Below are 18,107 nucleotides of genomic sequence, written 5' to 3' on the forward strand. Positions count from 1 at the left end.
AAACTTACCTCCTTACAGGAACTGATTTTGATGTGCAATTGCTTGTTATTAAAGGTATAAGTCTGGGTACATGAGTATGCTGAAAAAGATATTTTAGAAGAGGTTGAGAAATACTGTGTACTTTACATAATCTCTTCTTCTATTTGCCTTGCATTCAAGTATTTAGCTATATTAGAACAGAACAAAAATACCATAAAATCAGGTTTTGAAAGAAATTAAGACCAGTCAAAAAGTTTCCCCAAATTAAAGTAATAGTAATGATATAGTTTCACAAGGGCAGATGTGATTGTAATATTAAATAATAAAGACAAGTTAACTGTATAACTACAGAGAACTGTTAGGACAGTGTACTTTGAGGGGATGGAGCACTAAGAGGGACCAGGCATATACTGGTCTTATTTTCTGACGTACTGCTACTGCTGGAGAAGACAGTAACTGCTGTGTCATCAAAGCAGGTTATCAGAGTGAATCTACATAACTACTGTGAATGTACTTTGAAATGGTGATTTTAATTGAACTTTCATCCTGGCTGAACCACAGCTCTCTAGAATTCAGGTAAAGGTCAGTATATACAATCTTCTGGTTTCTACTAGTAATTCTTATGTTCTTCTTTAGTGAAGCAAACACTAAAAAGTTCATAATTGACACAAGAATAAAATAGTAACCTAAGCATACGTATTTGATGTTTTAAATCTCCTATTTTTCTTCTGAGCTAATGGTACAGGTTGGGTTCTCTAGGAGGCAGGCTCTGAGATGGAGTTTAGCATTCAGGATATTAAGAAGTGCTCTTGGGATCAACACCAGTGGAAGTGAGGAGAAGAAAGCAGGAGTGAGCAGAAGAAGAAATCAATCTGTGATATGGCCCAAGGACATCTTTGCCCAAAGCCGAAGCTTTGGGAAGCTCTGGAGCTAAAATGGTCCTTCAGAGTAGTCTCAAATTGGTCTAAGATAGCCACAGCACTATACTTCCACATCAATCAGTTATTAGATATGGGCCATAACCAGGAAGGGGCAAGACCTTGGGAAAAGCAGCTCTCTGCAAGCTGAGGCAATCCTTGAAGAGGCTGGCAGCTGAAAACTGTCTGCCCACATTGCTTCCAGTCCTGGGGAAACAAGTCTTTCAGTGAAGGAGAACGTGAATGGCACATCAGTGTGTGCCACAACTAACTCAACCAAAATTAGAGGGAAAACTTTTTTCAGTTCCTACAGAGGGAAACCACCCACAGACCTGAAGTTGTTCAAATGAGGATAATGCAACACAGTGCTGACCTGAATATTATTCAACTGTTACATTCAGCGTGGAAGGGCTCTGTGGACCCAGCTCCCTTAGAGCATCCAGAAGAACCCATCCTCAAACATTACTGTGGCGTTAAAGCCCAAGGAGACTCCCTAGCCACAACATACTACATAGGAGGTCTCATCTACCTTCTTCCTCCTCTCTCATAACCTCCTCAAAACACTACTGCTGACTGATTAACCCACATCCAACACAGTGGCAGCGATGGGGCAAAAGACTAACCTAACTATTGCTACACCATATTCGGGGGAGCTATACCAAAGGAAAATAAAAAGTGACCCTCACAATTACAGATGACGCATTCAACCAAACACCAAGTCAGAACCTGGGAAACAAAATATAGAAAACAGGAAATAATGTAAAACAACAACAACATAACACCCGATTTGTATTTTCAGTGAGATCATAAGATAGTAAGTAGAATTTAAAAGAATTTTTCCTGAGAACATATACAGCTGTAAGACAGAAAACAAAAAAATATTTAGGAAATGATAAATGACAAACAGAAGCAATAAATAAATGATCCATGAAAACTAACATAAATTTAAGGAAACTTCATTTTAGTCAGAAATCTGGCTCCACTATGTAAAGAAAGCACTAATGAAAGATGATCTACTCCAAGGCCTGCCGTGAGGGAACTCCTGACACAGAGACTCTTCTATAAAGCCTCCTAAGGTGGTGTTTTGTTTTAAATTAAAAAATCAAATGATATCTAACTTATTATAGAAACAATAAAAAGTTAAGAAAACAATTGAGTGAAAAGGACATAATTCTGAGGGAAAAGAAATGTGAACCTAAAGTCCAATTTTTGAGTTCTTGTATAAGGGCAAAGAAAAGCCATTTTGAAATATACAAAGAAAAATATATATGAAAATTGAGAACACACTAAAATCAAACAAAAATTTTAAATGGGAAGAGTTTCCTAATAAAGATTGGGCAGGAATAAAGGCAGCAAAAAAAAAAAAAAAAAAGCAATTAATTTCAATTGCTGAAAATGAAAATGTCTTTGGCTCAATTTAATTTAATGGTTAAGGGGAAAAAAATGACATGAATAAGATAAAATATATACTTTTTAAAAGGCTGGGGAAGTAAAACAGAGGTTTTATTCCTGACACTGACAATGAGTAAGAAACTTCTAAGAAAACAATGAAACAGGTAAGGAGCAAATACAATGAACATAAAACAGAAAAGACAGGAAAGAAAAAATACTATTTCAAGATGGTAGTAGTCAAAAACTTTCACCCATAAAGTACATGAAGCAAGAATTGTTAGGAAAATAAAGTTGATAAAAACTAGAATCAGAATTTGCCAGATACAGCAGTTTTTTAAAAAATGAGACCATGAAGAATTTGAATAATAAACAAACTAGATTTAGTAATGAATAAAGTACCCTATAAATGAATTTCATACTGTGCAAATACTAAAAGACTATTTAATTTATGATGTATTAGGATACTAACAAAATTCAGGTTATTCAAGGAAGAAATTGTATTATCAGAATATCATGAGATTACAAGATGATAAGAACAACAAAAGAACCATCTGAAAATGCAAACAATATTCTTATGTAATTCAAAGAGAAAGTGGAAATGGAAATTACAAATGATTGAGAGTTATAAAATAAAGAGAATGTGATAAATCTAAATCACTGGATGCTGCTAATGCCAAACTCAGAAGAAAACATTATAATAAGAAAGTGTTATAATATTAAACAACAAAAACTATGACAAATTATCTAAGGATATACCACAAAAATCTAGGGGGAAAAAAAGAGGTAAGCCACAGCAAGTCAAAGAAAGGAATTAAGAAACACAAATGTAGAAACTAAAGAACTAGAAAAAATTAAAGAACCCCATTGGTACCAATAAAACAAACTTGAAGCTTATAAAAAATCCATAACAATACCTCTAGCAAGTGTTTTTTTTAAAAAAGAACATATAATAATATAATAAGAAAAAATGGCAATATAACCACAGTGGAAGAAACTTTTTTTTAAATTAACAGTATACAACCTCATGCCAAAGAGTCTTAAAATCTATATGAAATAGATATTCTGAGAAAACACAAATAACCAAGAATACTTCAAAAAGAGATGCAAGAACGCCCAGTCTAAACCACTAGAAATGTTATTGGATAACTTTGAGTCAGCAAACCCTAATAACAAAATATGTTAAACAACAGAAAAATTACAGAAAATTCTACAAAAGACTCATATTAAGTAAATACCAAAATCTTAATTAGCCAACTGCATCTAGCAGCATCACATGGTACAATGATCAAGCAGAATTTAGCTCATGAATGTACAATGGATAAATGAAAAGAGACAACCATTTCTAAAGATATTAAAGGGATATATGACAAGATTCCACATCTATTGCTGACCAAAATTTAGCAAAATAGAAATAGGAGGAAATTCTCATAACCTAATGTGAAGTATCGAGAAAGTTATCCCAGACATCATATTTTAAAGCACTCCCATCAAACACAGGGATAAAACAAAGATTTCAATAATTTCCACTATTTTTGAACACTGTTATGAAGGTGCCAGATTTAGTGAAGCTTACAAAAATATTAAAACAGAAAGAAATGAACATTTCCATAGATAGATTCATAGATTTCTTCATAGGCACTGGATTTAATTGCTGAAAAAAACCTTCTGGTACAGCAGTATTAGAAAAAAACATCACTTAACAGGAGAGGACAAACTGATCACAGAAACTGAAAAGGCATTTAAAAAACAGACCCATATATTTAGGGAAATTTACTACATGAAAACAGTGGTATTTTAAGAAAAGACTGAACTGTAATTCACTACGTGCCACTGGGTCAAATGGCTTTGTATTTGGGGGAAAATGAAGTTAGATACCTGTATTTCACACAGAAATAAAACTGAGTTAGACCTAAACCTAAGAAACAAAATCATGAAAGTTTTAAACAATTGAATATTTTTATAATTGAGAAATGGGGAAGGTTGTTTTAACTATAACAAAAACCACAAAAGGAGCATTGTCTCAAAGCAAAAAAATTTCAAAGTTCTATATATAACAAACGATAACTTAAACAATATTTGAAGAATTGACAAACTGGTAGAAAATATTTGCAACACAGAATTAATTTACAATCATCCTTCAGTGTCCACAGGGGTGGTTCCAAAATCTGTGGATGCTCGAGTCCCTTATATAAAATGGTGCAGTATTTGCATAAAACCTAAACACATCCTCCTGTATACTTTAAGTCATCTCTAGATTACTTATTATAGTTAATACAATGTAAATGATAAGTAAATAGTTGTAATTACTGTAAATGTTCTATAAATAGATGCCAGCAGGAGGCAAATTCAAGTTTTGCTTTTTGGAACTCTCCGGGATTTTTTTCCCCCCAAATATTTTTGATCTGAGGTTGGTTGGACCCACAGATGCAGAACCCATGGATAAGGAGGGCTGACTGTTCTTAAAACATATAAAAAAGGCCTTAGAAATAAGTGAGGAAAAAAATGCACAAAGTATAAACTGGCAATCCAAAGAAAAACTATTAAAGGAAAAAAAAATACCTAATGTCTCTAATAATGCAAGAAATGCAGAGTAGAACATGAAATAATATTTCAATTATTAAATTTTTAAAACCTTTAAGATACTAATAATGCTCAATGTTGGTAAAGGGTGGAGGGAAAGAACTTCATAAACCTCAGGGAGAAGAATGGTGAGGACAATTTAATATTATGTTCTTTAATAGAGAACTGATTTAGACATTAAAAAGAATTATATGTATGGACAAGGGAAGCTGCCCAAGTACATGAAGTTTAAAAAGCAAGTGTAAAAAAACATTATTTTTACATATATGTAAAATATAAATGCTACATTTACATTTTGTAGTAAATACAGTTTGTATAGGCAAAAACAGAAGTTTGGAAAAGTACATACTGAATGGCTAGTGTGGTTATTTGCAGAAGAGCAGAATTCAAGTGTGGAAGATTTATTCTTTTTAACTCTGTTCTTTTGGGCACCTTCAAGATGTGGATGATGAGAAATATTAAGAATTTGTCTGTCATCTTTTACCACTGCCTGTAACTTTTTTATTGTTTTACATTTGCCTGCTACCACCTATAACATGGTTATACACACACACACACACACACACACACACACTCACACACGTACATGCATATTATATCTATTATATTCTGTATGCAAGCATGTTTACTTTGTAATCCTCTGTACTATTTAAATGTTCAATAATAACTGTGTATTACTTTTATTATCAGAAAAATAATTCAAATGTAATTTTCCTTTGGGGTTTAAAAAAATACTAATGATTTATTTAAGTACACTGAGAGAGAGACATACAGACAGAGAGGTGGACAAACACACAGAGAGAAAGATAGAAAAAAGAGAAGAAAAGAAAAGAAAAGAAAGGAAAAGAAAAGAACCTACCCGAATTATGAATCTGATTGCTGCACATCCAGAAGTTGCCATGACTTTTGCACTATTGGGGACGAGATTAAAAAGTGTAGGTACAATGGCTTCAGCGCCATGATCAAACTTGTTTCCCAAAACTGTTGAAAGATGGCTATAAAGGAAGACAGAAAAATGTTTTTTAAAAAAATAGTTTAACATTAAATATAGGTAGGACCATACAATTTTAAAATATTCTTTTACTGAATTAACAAAATTTTTATTTTAACCAGTTCCAATGGCAGAAAAACAAAAGAGAGAAAGGCAAGTGCAGATATTACCTATTTCCTTCTTTTCCCCGTCCTTTTACTGTCTAGTGCAAAGTTGAAATTTGGCATTTTAACCATCTCTTTGCAATGGAGAAGTCATCTGATCTCAGAATTTAACCATTAACATGACATGTAAAACACTCAGCTCTGACTGTCCTGAACTTTAGTCTTTAACCATCGGATATTTCCATTCTGATGCCCCAATATCAATCTTAAATTCAACATATTTTACAAATAAGTAAAATCTTTCCCAAATCAGTACTCCTCTATTTCTTTCTTTTTTTTCTTTTAATTTTATTTTTGGCTGTGTTGGGTCTTCATTGCTGCACGCAGGCTTTCTCTAGTTGTGGTGAGTGGGGGCTACTCTTCATTGCATGTGTGGGCTTCTCATTGCGGTGGCTTCTTTTGTTGTGGAGCATGGGCTCTAGGCGCATGGGCTTCAGCAGTTGTGGTGTGCAGGCTCAGTAGTTGTGGCTCGCGGGCTCTAGAGCACAGGCTCAGTAGTTGTGGTGCATGGGCTTAGCTGCTCTGTGGCATGTGGGATCTACCCGGACCAGTGATCAAACCCATGTCCCCTGAATTCGCAGGCGGATTTTTAACCACTGCGCCACTAGGGAAGTCCCAGTATTTCTCTATTTCTATTAATGAGAAATATTAATATTTCGGTCACAAATACTCCCTGACATCTTTGGTGTAGGATTTCAGAATTCTTGATTGAAAACAGAACTCTACCATACATTGATTAGTTGGGTGACTCTAAGGACATCTGTCTTCTCTTTCCAAATCTGTAGTTAAACAACTAATCCAGGCTAATTAATTTAATATGATTTTGGGTAAAACACTTAGGAAGAATGCTGTAATTACAGTTCTGACAATGTTTGTGGAATTATTTAATTCCTATATACTTATATCTTATTTAAAATACATGGTTGGGGTACAGTTAGTTCCAGAATTTCAGGTTCCTGGTTCAAAGAGGTACTCAGACTCAGACTTACTTACTAGTGTTCAGTTATACCTTCAGTTTTCCCATGTGAAACTCAAATCAGAAGCAGAGAGGTGCCACCTGTGCCCAGATGTTGCTGTCTTCCTTTAAAGAGTGTAAGAGTTTTGTTCTGGTAGGCCAGTGATGTACTTTGGAATCAGCTTGATCCTTATAAGCTTACTGGGAGGGGTGGCCTGAGAATACTGCAGAGTACTCAGCCTCCAGAGTAGCCTGAACAGTCCTATTCCTATACAACAGCCTTTCTGGGGTCTCTACTGAATGCCCTGGGTGTTCAACAACGTTTCTCCAGTCTGGCTCATCAGAACTTGAACCTCTCCCGGCCCAGGTGAACTCTGGGAATTGCTGTTTATCTTATAGCTTCCAGTAGTTCTTTCCAGTCCTCAGGGAGTTGTACCTTTCACAAGCACAGATTAGTATTCAACTAGACTCATGAGATCCCCTATGCAGATTTCTATAGCTCTTTTTCTGAATGTCTCTCCTCTCCAGTGTTCTGCACTGCAAATTTTAGCCACTTCAGCTTTCGGAACCTCCAATCTGTTTCTTCTTCAACTCAGTAAGACTCCCTTGCTCTGCCTGCGTTCTCCCTCCCTCTCCACGGTCCAGAAAATGCATCCAGGTCAAAACTGTGCTGATCATACTGTTCAACTGACTTGTTTGTTTCAAGAATTACACTCCTGCTCTGCCTGCTGTCCATCATCTGTACACAGTTGTCTTAACATATTTTCTCCAGTTTTCTGCAAGGGGGCTAATCCTGTACCAGTTGTTGCATCATGGCAAGAAGCAGAATTCTCATCACGGACTATTTTTGAAGGTTACAATTTGTGGATTTTTGTTTTGTTTTTCTATCAAGAGATATTCAATTATTTTGGTATACTTGTATCTAGCAATCTTGCTATATATTCCCTTAATTATAATAATTTATCTATCAATTCTTATCATTTTCTGCATGGATAGTTATATCATTTGTTAATAAGGGCAGTTTTGTTCCTTTTCTTGCAATCCTCATAGTTTTTATTTCCTGAGGGGTTTTTTATTTGTTTGTTTATTCTGTTCTGACTAGGACATCTAGTATAATCCAGATTATGAATATTAATAGTAGGCATCTTTGTGTTCCCTCTCTTCAAAGGAATACAACAACATATACAACAAAGTATTCTGGTCGGGAGAAGTGGTAAAAGGAGTTTAAGTGTTCTACCATCCTTAAATTTTAGAAAAATATAAACATACAGAATAGGTTTAGACTTTGATAAGTTAATGATGCATGTTATAATTCCAAGACAACTGCTAAAATATCAGAAATAAAAAGCTTAATATCCAAATTAGCAAAGATAAAGTTACATATAGCCAGTTCTCAGACCCATTCACTTTCTTCTTATACTCACAGAGTTAGTGACCAAAAATCCACCAGTAGATTTTAGACATATAAACATATTTTAAGGTTGGTATAAAGTGCTATTAAGAAAGATTTTTTTTTAAAATCACACAAATTTAATCCTTATATATATGATTTTTGGAATATATATATGCTTTTTTGGGGTTATCCTGCTAATGCTTTCCTGAATAATCACTGAATCAATGAGTACAAAATTCATTCATAAAAAATACTCATCACAGAAAAGAATATACTTACGCCACAGTAATGCAAGCTTCTCTAACCACCTGGGATCTAAGATCCTTAGCTGAAAGTTTAAGTGCTCCATCCAACAAGCGTAAATGTTGGAAAAAGCAATCATATTGTGCAGCTCCAGCAACAAGCAATGATCGAATTTTCTTAAGCTGAAATAAAGAAAATTTTCATTACTGACATTAAAAAGTGGCCGTGCAAAAAAAAACTACCTAAACTTCACTACTGGAACAAAATTAAAATTTTTTTCATTATATTTCATTATATATTCAGACATTTTAACAGCATTAAATGTATCTTTATTAAATAAACATGCAAACAAACAAAAAAGCTTTCTGGAAAAGAACATTATAGATTTAATTATATGCATAATAGACATGTAATGTATGAGTAGGTAAGTAAATTTTAAAGTTTTAAGGGAGTCTTTTCAAAATTGTCACAAAATACACATTAAAATAAAGTTTACCATTTTAACCATTTTAAAGTATACAACTTAGTGGCAATAAGTACATTCAAAATGTTGTGCAACCGTCACCACTATCTACTAAGAAGCCTATTTTTAAAAGAACCAAATTTGTAAACTATATTCATCCATAAGCAAAAGTAAAAAATCAAAAGGATCAACCATTAAGTCATCACCATCTCCAATATTTTAACATTATCACACTTACTTTGTGACACAAATAGCTCTTTCTCCCTATTTCTAAACCTTTAAGAATAGGATTGCCAAATGTTTTCCATATAAACATCATACATACCTAATAAAATTAATCAGTCAATTGAGATACACTCAGGTACACATCTGTGCTCACACATACAAGCTAAAAGTTTACCTATCTACCCATTATTATGTATAATTTCATATTAAATTCTGTGGTTTTCTAAATTTTTAAAGATATCTTTAAAGTTAAAGATGAATTGAGGATGGAAAACATAAAAATAAAATACTGTGGATATTAGAAAAACATCTGAAAGAATAGTTATACAATCTTAGGGTATATATGGTAGGCAAACTATCATAAGCAGAAGAGAAATCAGAAGGCATCTAAACAACTAAAAAAAATTACAATATGGTAGGAAAAAATTATCTGCAATATATAAGTACAATACACAAGGAATGACAGTAAAACAAGAAAAAGACAAATAACCAAATATTAAATTGGGCAAAATAAATATAAGAAAATGTGTTCAACCATACTAGTGATAAGCAAATGCAAATTACAACAAAGACACATCATTTGCCTTCATTAGATTTGCCTTCATTAGATTGGCAAAAGTTAAAAAGACTCGATAGCACCCAGTAATAGCTCTTACTGTTAAGATCATGGATGCCTAATACCTTTGTTCAAAATATTTTGGCAATGTCTACTAAAATAAAATTGCATCTACTCCTTACCCACCAATCCACTTTTAAAAATTTAACCTACAAAAATAAAAACACCATTGTTATAAATATGTGCAAGGATGTTTATTGCAATATTGTTAAAACAGCACAAAATATAAAAACAAGTCCATCCAAGTTTCTAGAAACATACAGCCCACCAAAACTGAATCAAGAATAAATAGATAATTTGAACAGTCCAATTGCTAGGAGTGAAATAGAATCTGCAATAAAAAAAACTCCCTGCAAACAAAGTCCAGGACTGGATGGCTTCACTGGGGAGTTCTACCAAATGTACAAAAAAGAACTTATACCAATCCTTCTCAAACTCTTTCAAAACACTGAAGAGGAAGGAATACTCCCAAAATCATTCTACGAAGCCACCATCACCCTGATACCAAAATCAGACAAAGACGCTACCAAAAAAGAAAATTATAGGTCAATATCTTTCATGAATATAGATGCAAAAATCCTCAACAAATATTAGCAAACTGAATCCAACAACACATAAAAAGGAGCATACACCATGGTCAGGTTGGATTCATCCCAGGGTCACAGGATGGTTCAACATACACAAGTCAATGTGGTCAAAAACCATATGATCATCTCAACAGATGCAGAAAAAACGTTTAATAAAATTCAACATCCATTCATGATAAAAACTCTTATCAAATTGGGTATAAAAGGAACATATCTCAACATAATAAAAGCTATTTTTGCCAAACCCACAGCCAATGGTTTATGCCAAACTCAAACTCAATACTCAATGGTGAAAAGCTGAAAGCCTTCCCACTAAAATCTGGAACAGGACAAGGATGGCCTCTCTACCACTTCTATTCAACTTAGAAGTCTTAGCCACAGAAATCAGACAAAAAAAGAAATTAAAGGTATCCAAACTGGAAGGGAAGAGGAAAATTGTCACTATATGCAGATGACATGATAATTCATATAGAAAACCCTAAAGACCCCACACAAAAACTATTAGAACTGATAAATGAATTCAGCAAGGTACCAGGATACAAAATTAGCATACAGAAATCTGTTGCATTTCTTTACATTAACAATAAACTATCAAAAAGAAAAAGTAAAAAAAAAAAAAATCCCTTTATAAATCACATAAAAAAAAAAAAACAAACCTAGGAATAAACCTGAACAAGGAGATGAAAGACTTATATGCTGAGAACCATAACACGTTGATAAAGGAAACTAAAGATGATTCAAAGAAATCATCCCATGCTCTTGGATTGGAAGAATTAATACTGTTAAATGGCCATACTGCCCAAAGTAATCTACAGATTTAATGCCATCCCTATGAATTTACATTCCCACCAACAGTGCAGGAGGGTTCCCTTTACTCCACAACTATGTAACCCTAAGGAGAGTCATGGTCCCTGGGCAACAATGAAGTTCAAAAAGTAGCACATGGGGAGACACTAACAAATGGGTGAGATAGGCTCCACCTGATTAGCAAAACAGAAAAAAATGGACCCTAACTAAGAAAAGGCCTATTATCTCAATGTGTTTTCCAGAAAGAAATGTTACCTATCAGACTCTCTATTTCATAAGCTAATACCAGATAGTACTACTATTGAATTTCCAAGTTTTTGAAAAAGAACATTGAAAAAACAAGGAGAGGGATAAGAAAATAAAAAACTTACTGCATTGGCACGCTGATCCCAGTCATGTTTGTCATCTGACAAAATTTCCCTGATTTTATTTAATGTTTCTTCAAGTTCTCGACTAGAATAGATCTTAAAGAAAAGATGCAAAATTATAACATTAATATTTCTTGCCACAGCAAAATTATGCCCTCATGTTCAAATAATCTTTCCAGTAATAGTATTATTTCCCATTCTAGCACCATTTTTAAATGGAGAATGAAAATACATTATAGATAATAATAAAATAAAATGCTTTGTCTTCCTTACCTGTTACCCAGGTAAGGGTATTTCTCCGCTCATGAGTAACTTCAAATATACTTTTAAAGTACTTTGTCATTTAAAAAACAAAATGCAAATATCCTACAGATTAGTAAAAACAGGAATGAGTTCTCAAAATGACTTCAGGTATATAACATATCTATTGCATTCGTATACTTATTATACAATATTGCAAAAGGACATGTTTTAGGTTAGTCCCTCCTCCGACCCTCTCAATAGACTGTAGCCAGGATAGCTACATGCTTTATTCCCTCTGGAGCTAACTGTCTGCCAAACACCATTATCCTTTCATTCACTTAACAAATATTCACATAACAGGGATGTAGCATTCTAGGCACTAAGGACACTATGGTGAGCAAAAAATAGGCATGGTCTTTGCCTTATGGAACTTATAATCTAGTCAGGGAAAGAAAAAAATTAATCAAATGATATAAAATACGAAATTCCAAATAGAAAGTATCACCAAGGAGAAGTACATACTGCCATGAAAGTATACATACAATAGGGGGTTTGAACTAGTTAGGAAAGTCAAGCTTGAATTGAGAGCTAAAGCATGAGGCAGACATCATTAGACAAAATAGAGAAAGATCAGCCTTCCCTGCAGTGAACAGCACGTGCAAAGGCTCTATGACTGAAAGAAACTGAAAGAAGGCCAAGTACAGTAGTAAAGAGTGCAAAAGGGATCAGGGGAAGAGACAGTGACCCAAGGCCTAAGTCAGTCAGTGCACAGTATTTCTCTACATCACAGTCAAGGTTCAGAGGGGGGCAAATGACCTAAATTAGTTCAGTTAGAGTGAATTTCAAAGTTTTACATGGTCAACTGCGGAAGAGGCAGAGGGTACTAAGGGAGTGAGGCTCGGACAGCTGCAGCCATGTTGCTGACCATGAGGGAAGACGATGCAGAAGAATCCAGAAATGAGACATAAGAAAGAATGGGGTCCTAGATACCATCTGAGTAGTACAAACAGATACTGCCAACAAATAGGCCCTATTTATATTTTCCACTTTCAACGGCCATTAAATTCCCCTTTTACTTAAAACAAATACTTGCCAAAAACAAGAGTACAAAGGGGAGCAAGGCATGAGACAAGGCTGAAGAGGCAGGAGGGGAACCAGATAAACATTTGTTACAGAGTGATTACTGGAGGCTTCTGAGCCTTTCCTGCCTCCCACTTTCCCTTCACAAAAGTCCTTCTGCCATATTTAAAAAGAAAGGCAGGTTCCTCTCCCACTCCTAATCTTATTATGATGCTTTGCTCTGGAATACAATGCCAGGCTCCCCCTTCCCTAACAAGGGAAAAAAGGGCCGACTCAAAAATTTACTTCAGTGAGGGGGTACATAATTTTTTAAACATTCTTTTAGAGGGCATACAGAGAGAAGAAGTTTGAATACCACTAAGTTAGGAATTGGCTGCAATAAAATAATTCCTAGGTTTCTAACTTGTGTAACTGATTAGGTTTCCACATATAAAACACTGGAAGAGTAGGTTTGAAAGGGGAAGATCATGAGTCCAGTTGTGGGCACGTTGAATTTGAGATGCCTCTGGGACATCTAAAAGGAGATGTCAAATAAACAATCAGTGGAAAAATTAGTTTCGCACTAAAGAGAGTTCTGGCTGAGTGATAAAAACCTGTGCATTATCTATGTAAAGGCAGGAAGTAAAGCCATGGATTTGAAGGAAGGAAGGAAATTGAGAGCGAGAAGAGAGGCCCAGAACCAACCCTTAAGAAATCTCAGTATTCAACAGTCAAGTAAAGAAGGATGTGGCTTTAAAGGAGAAAGAGATGAAGTGGACAGAAAAGTAGGAGGAAAAAAAATGGAAGAACATTGTATCACAGGCACCTTTAAAAAGAAAAAGTGGATGTAGTTGGACACTGCAAAGTAATATGATTCAATGATATGGATTCAATTTTATTTCAGCCTCACTGAAAAAATCACTTGGAAGTCTAATTGTACCAACAAATAATAGTTTGGTAAGTCAATTCAGGAAGAAAAGAATTTGGAAAACAGGGACAAAAATAAATAATATTACGAACAGGCACATAGGCAATATTCATGGGGAATGCCACTTCACTGGCATCCTTACCTGTATAGAAGGGACATCTGTAAAAGCCTTTATAAAATCATCTTCATCAACTGCTCCGGCGCCTCCTTCCTTAGAAGCACCTGATAATTAAAAATAAATTTATTTTTTAAAGTTTACTTTTAAGCATTTTAGCACTGAGAACACCATGAAAAATATTAACTCTTTTGATATGAAAAAGGCATAATTTTGAGACATTCCATTTTATAAGAAGGTATTAAAAAAATCTCCAACTTTTCAGAAAAGAGAAGGTACTTAGCAGTAGTTGATTAACTCTCTATAAGGTACTAGATGAGGCTGGTAGTAGAATCCAAACTATAAGAACACAGCCCTCTCATCCCTCATTCAAGGCAAGACCAAGGACACAAGAAATACAGGTGAAAGGATAAACATTTAAAAAGCTGAGCCGTTGACCCTAAATGTCAATAATGATGCCAAATAAGTGAGGCAGAGGATCCACATGTGCTGCAGTGGTCAGGAAAGCAAATGTGAAAGAAATGAGGGTCTTGAAATTAACTTTAAATAAACAAATGATTTTTTTATTGCACATACACAATAAAAAAGTAAACTTAATAGGCAGTAGTTGTTTAACAGCCAATAATTAGCTATTGTCTTTCAGCTCCAAATACACTCTTTTATATTGTGATGCTGGGTCTAGGACTGAGCAAACCATTTTTCTGCTGATTCTAATGGTTTCCTGTTAAACTGTGTCAATAAGGATGCTGGAAAGAATGAAAGCTGAAGGAAGAAGGGACCTGCTCCTTCCTAACTACTTCCTCTTCTTGTCAGTAAAACCCTAGCAACTCTGGCAGGTTGCTCATTTCAGTAGCAGTTCCAGACTGCAGTTTTTCTAACATTCACTGAAACCAGCTCACTATGCCTGACAGAGACACCAGACAGCTAGTACCTGCTCCTCAGAGGTCAAGTCACAGCTCTGCAGGGCCTCTCCTCTAAGCCTCTATGTTTCAATAATTTTAACCTCATTTTGTTCTTCCAGCTTTAGGGGTAGGAGCTATTTACTGTGATTGCTACATCCATGATACTTTATTTTTTATTTTTATTTTTTTCAAATTAACCAGTATTTAAATGGGGAGGGGAGTTGTTTAACAGAAGTAGTATGAATTATAAATATTATTTCCCGGGTAGTCAGCTGCTATATGTAATTGTTGTGCAGAAGACACTAAAATAGTGTCTTTGCTCTTAATGACAGTGGAGAAACCAGAATCAACAGAGGGAACTTGGCTTCATGGAGAACTGTCGTCACAAAGCTCAACTAAGGAATCTTAACACAGCTGCTGAGAGTACTGTGGTATAGGTAGCTGGGGAGGAGACACCTGTTTGGGGGGGAAGGAGAATAAAGCCAGGAAGGCTCTGCACTGATGGACTGTGAAGCCGGCAGAAGGGTCAGTAATCTTCTCGCCTCCTCGGCCTCTTCCATGATACTTTAGTGTTCTCTTCTTGCATTCTTAATTCATCAATACCCATTTAACAAATTATATTAAATTCTGTCTGCAAAAATAACTTGTGGATTCTGTCTTCTGACTGAAATCTGGCTGATAACTCTATTATTTATTTTCTTCGTGGTAAAAATCCAACACATGAAATGGTTTTCAAATACCTAAGATGTACATTCCAATGGACAATTCACTTAAAAAATCTCTCTGGTTAAAAAATTAAACAGAAAATATCTCTTCAATTAAGTTTATCATCTACCAAAGGAAATATTAATACTGCAAAACTGGACTTAAAAAAAATCATCCTAAAAAATAAAAAATACTCAGGATTTCCAAAGGTGTATAAAAAGCTCCTTATCTTAAAAACAAACAAAAACCTCAGAAGGTCTTTGTATATGAGTTTTAACAGCAATAAGAGATGGACCACAGAACAGCATAAAGTTTAAGGCAATATAAAACTGCAAATTAAAAGCAATGACAATTTCATAAACTAAAAGAGGAATGGATGTATGCTTGCTATAGGAAATTCAATTAGAAGAGTAAATAAATTATAGTTACTCCCTAGATATTAAAAAAATCCAATAAAATAATAAAACTCCCAACCCCATGCCCATAATCAGTACTAGTAACTAACTGATTACCTGAAAATAATCAGCTAAAGCAAAGAAACAAAAAGATAGCTAACCATATTATCTTAACATCTTATAAGATACTACATTCATTTACAATCTCTTAATATGGCAGGGTTTATTGCTTTCGACAGTGGGTCCTCTGATAGGAGTGCATATGCCTAGATTTTTACAATTTCTTCCCAATCTTTCACAGTTGTCTTTGTCTAAGCCACTGAACAGAAATTTCCTTAGGGACTGGTCCTTACCAAGCAGTTCCTAAACATTCAACACAGTTTTCATAAAAACAAAGTTCTTTCCACATTCATTAATATATTTTGTTCCTTTATATTACCACTTCTTGCAAATTACTTTGTTACAATAATAAGAGCAAGCATTAGGCAAGTTTGAGAACAAACAACTGATGCCTAGAAAGTATACATCTCAAGTGGTAGAGGAGACCTGTACAGAGGTACCAGAGCAGAGCCAGTTAACAACCTTAGTGTACTACAGTGTGGAAGACAGAAAGTTTTACAGAGGAATAGAGAAGTGAAGGGGAGACCAGTATGAAGGATTACTACAGTGTATATGCAGTTTACTAAGGTATCATACATACAACAGAATGCTAACGTCGATACATTAACCCGCCAGCCATAACACAATGTCAAAATCCTTCAAGGGGATGCAGAGCATCTGAACAGATCCCAGATAAGGCCAGAAAAATGTGCCAATGACTAAGGACATACATAGGAAAGTCTAACTTTGAAAGTCACAATTTACTCTAATCATAATTTCTTTATCATGCAGTAATTTCTTATGACTAGGGCCAAATAAGCTAGTAGGGAGTGGTGGGGGAGTAGAATATAATGGCTTTTAAAAGTCCCACAGAAGATGCAGAGACAAATAAATGCAGCCTTGTGACTATCTCAGATATGACAGTTAGGTCTCTAAACCTAGACATGGGCATTACCAAATTTGGTAAGAACTTGCACGGTCTGAATAGTTAACCCTAATCTACCTCACTCTTACCTTGGAGAATCACTTTGTTTAAGCAGAGGGGCTGCTAATGGGAGTGTTTGGGATATACGAATAGTGTAAAGACAGAGGACATTCTGAGCTCCCCATTCTAAACTTGCTTATACCTTGCATGTATTACAAGTAAACCTTTTTACTATCCATGTTTGCCTAATGTTTCCCCTCACCTTGGTTTTGACTGTCTGGCCTACAAAGTAGGAAAAGGATCCCTGTATAGGGAATAAACTGTTGAATGAACTGTTTTATCTTGCAATCATCACTCCATTTCCTGATACAGCTTTAAAAAGTTCACCCAAAAATACTATGAAGTCCCTTTAGCGCCAGCAAGGAGAATGAATTACACAGGAAGACAGTCAAAAAGAGAAATGGGCCGCGAATAAACTGTTGAATGAACTCTTTTATCTCGCAATCGTCACTCCATTTCCTGATACAGCTTTAAAAAGTTCACCCAAAAATACTATGAAGTCCCTTTAGCGCCAGCAAGGAGAATGAATTACACAGGAAGACAGTCAAAAAGAGAAATGGGCCGCGAATAAACTGTTGAATGAACTCTTTTATCTCGCAATCGTCACTCCATTTCCTGATACAGCTTTAAAAAGTTCACCCAAAAATACTATGAAGTCCCTTTAGCGCCAGCAAGGAGAATGAATTACACAGGAAGACAGTCAAAAAGAGAAATGGGCCGCGAATAAACTGTTGAATGAACTCTTTTATCTCGCAATCGTCACTCCATTTCCTGATACAGCTTTAAAAAGTTCACCCAAAAATACTATGAAGTCCCTTTAGCGCCAGCAAGGAGAATGAATTACACAGGAAGACAGTCAAAAAGAGAAATGGGCCGCGAATAAACTGTTGAATGAACTCTTTTATCTCGCAATCGTCACTCCATTTCCTGATACAGCTTTAAAAAGTTCACCCAAAAATACTATGAAGTCCCTTTAGCGCCAGCAAGGAGAATGAA

General features: G+C 35.0%; 1 protein-coding gene across 7 annotated transcripts in view; it reads right to left on the reverse strand.

Annotated features, from left to right (window-relative positions):
- Nucleotides 1-18,107, reverse strand: part of CLASP2 (cytoplasmic linker associated protein 2) — a 175,633-nt gene that overhangs the window by 92,557 nt on the left and 64,969 nt on the right. For all 7 annotated transcript variants that reach the window (XM_024743456.1, XM_024743455.1, XM_024743454.1 and 4 more), the window contains 5 exons: nucleotides 14,053-14,132; nucleotides 11,684-11,776; nucleotides 8,651-8,796; nucleotides 5,728-5,863; nucleotides 9-79 (listed from right to left, as the gene is read on the reverse strand). In XM_024743456.1, the coding sequence (XP_024599224.1) occupies nucleotides 9-79; nucleotides 5,728-5,863; nucleotides 8,651-8,796; nucleotides 11,684-11,776; nucleotides 14,053-14,132 (526 nt within the window). The remainder of the gene's footprint in view (nucleotides 1-8; nucleotides 80-5,727; nucleotides 5,864-8,650; nucleotides 8,797-11,683; nucleotides 11,777-14,052; nucleotides 14,133-18,107) is intronic.

This window comes from Neophocaena asiaeorientalis, unplaced genomic scaffold, assembly GCF_003031525.2.
Source record: "Neophocaena asiaeorientalis asiaeorientalis breed wild unplaced genomic scaffold, Neophocaena_asiaeorientalis_V1.1 scaffold332, whole genome shotgun sequence".
NCBI classification, from domain to species: Eukaryota; Metazoa; Chordata; class Mammalia; order Artiodactyla; family Phocoenidae; genus Neophocaena; species Neophocaena asiaeorientalis.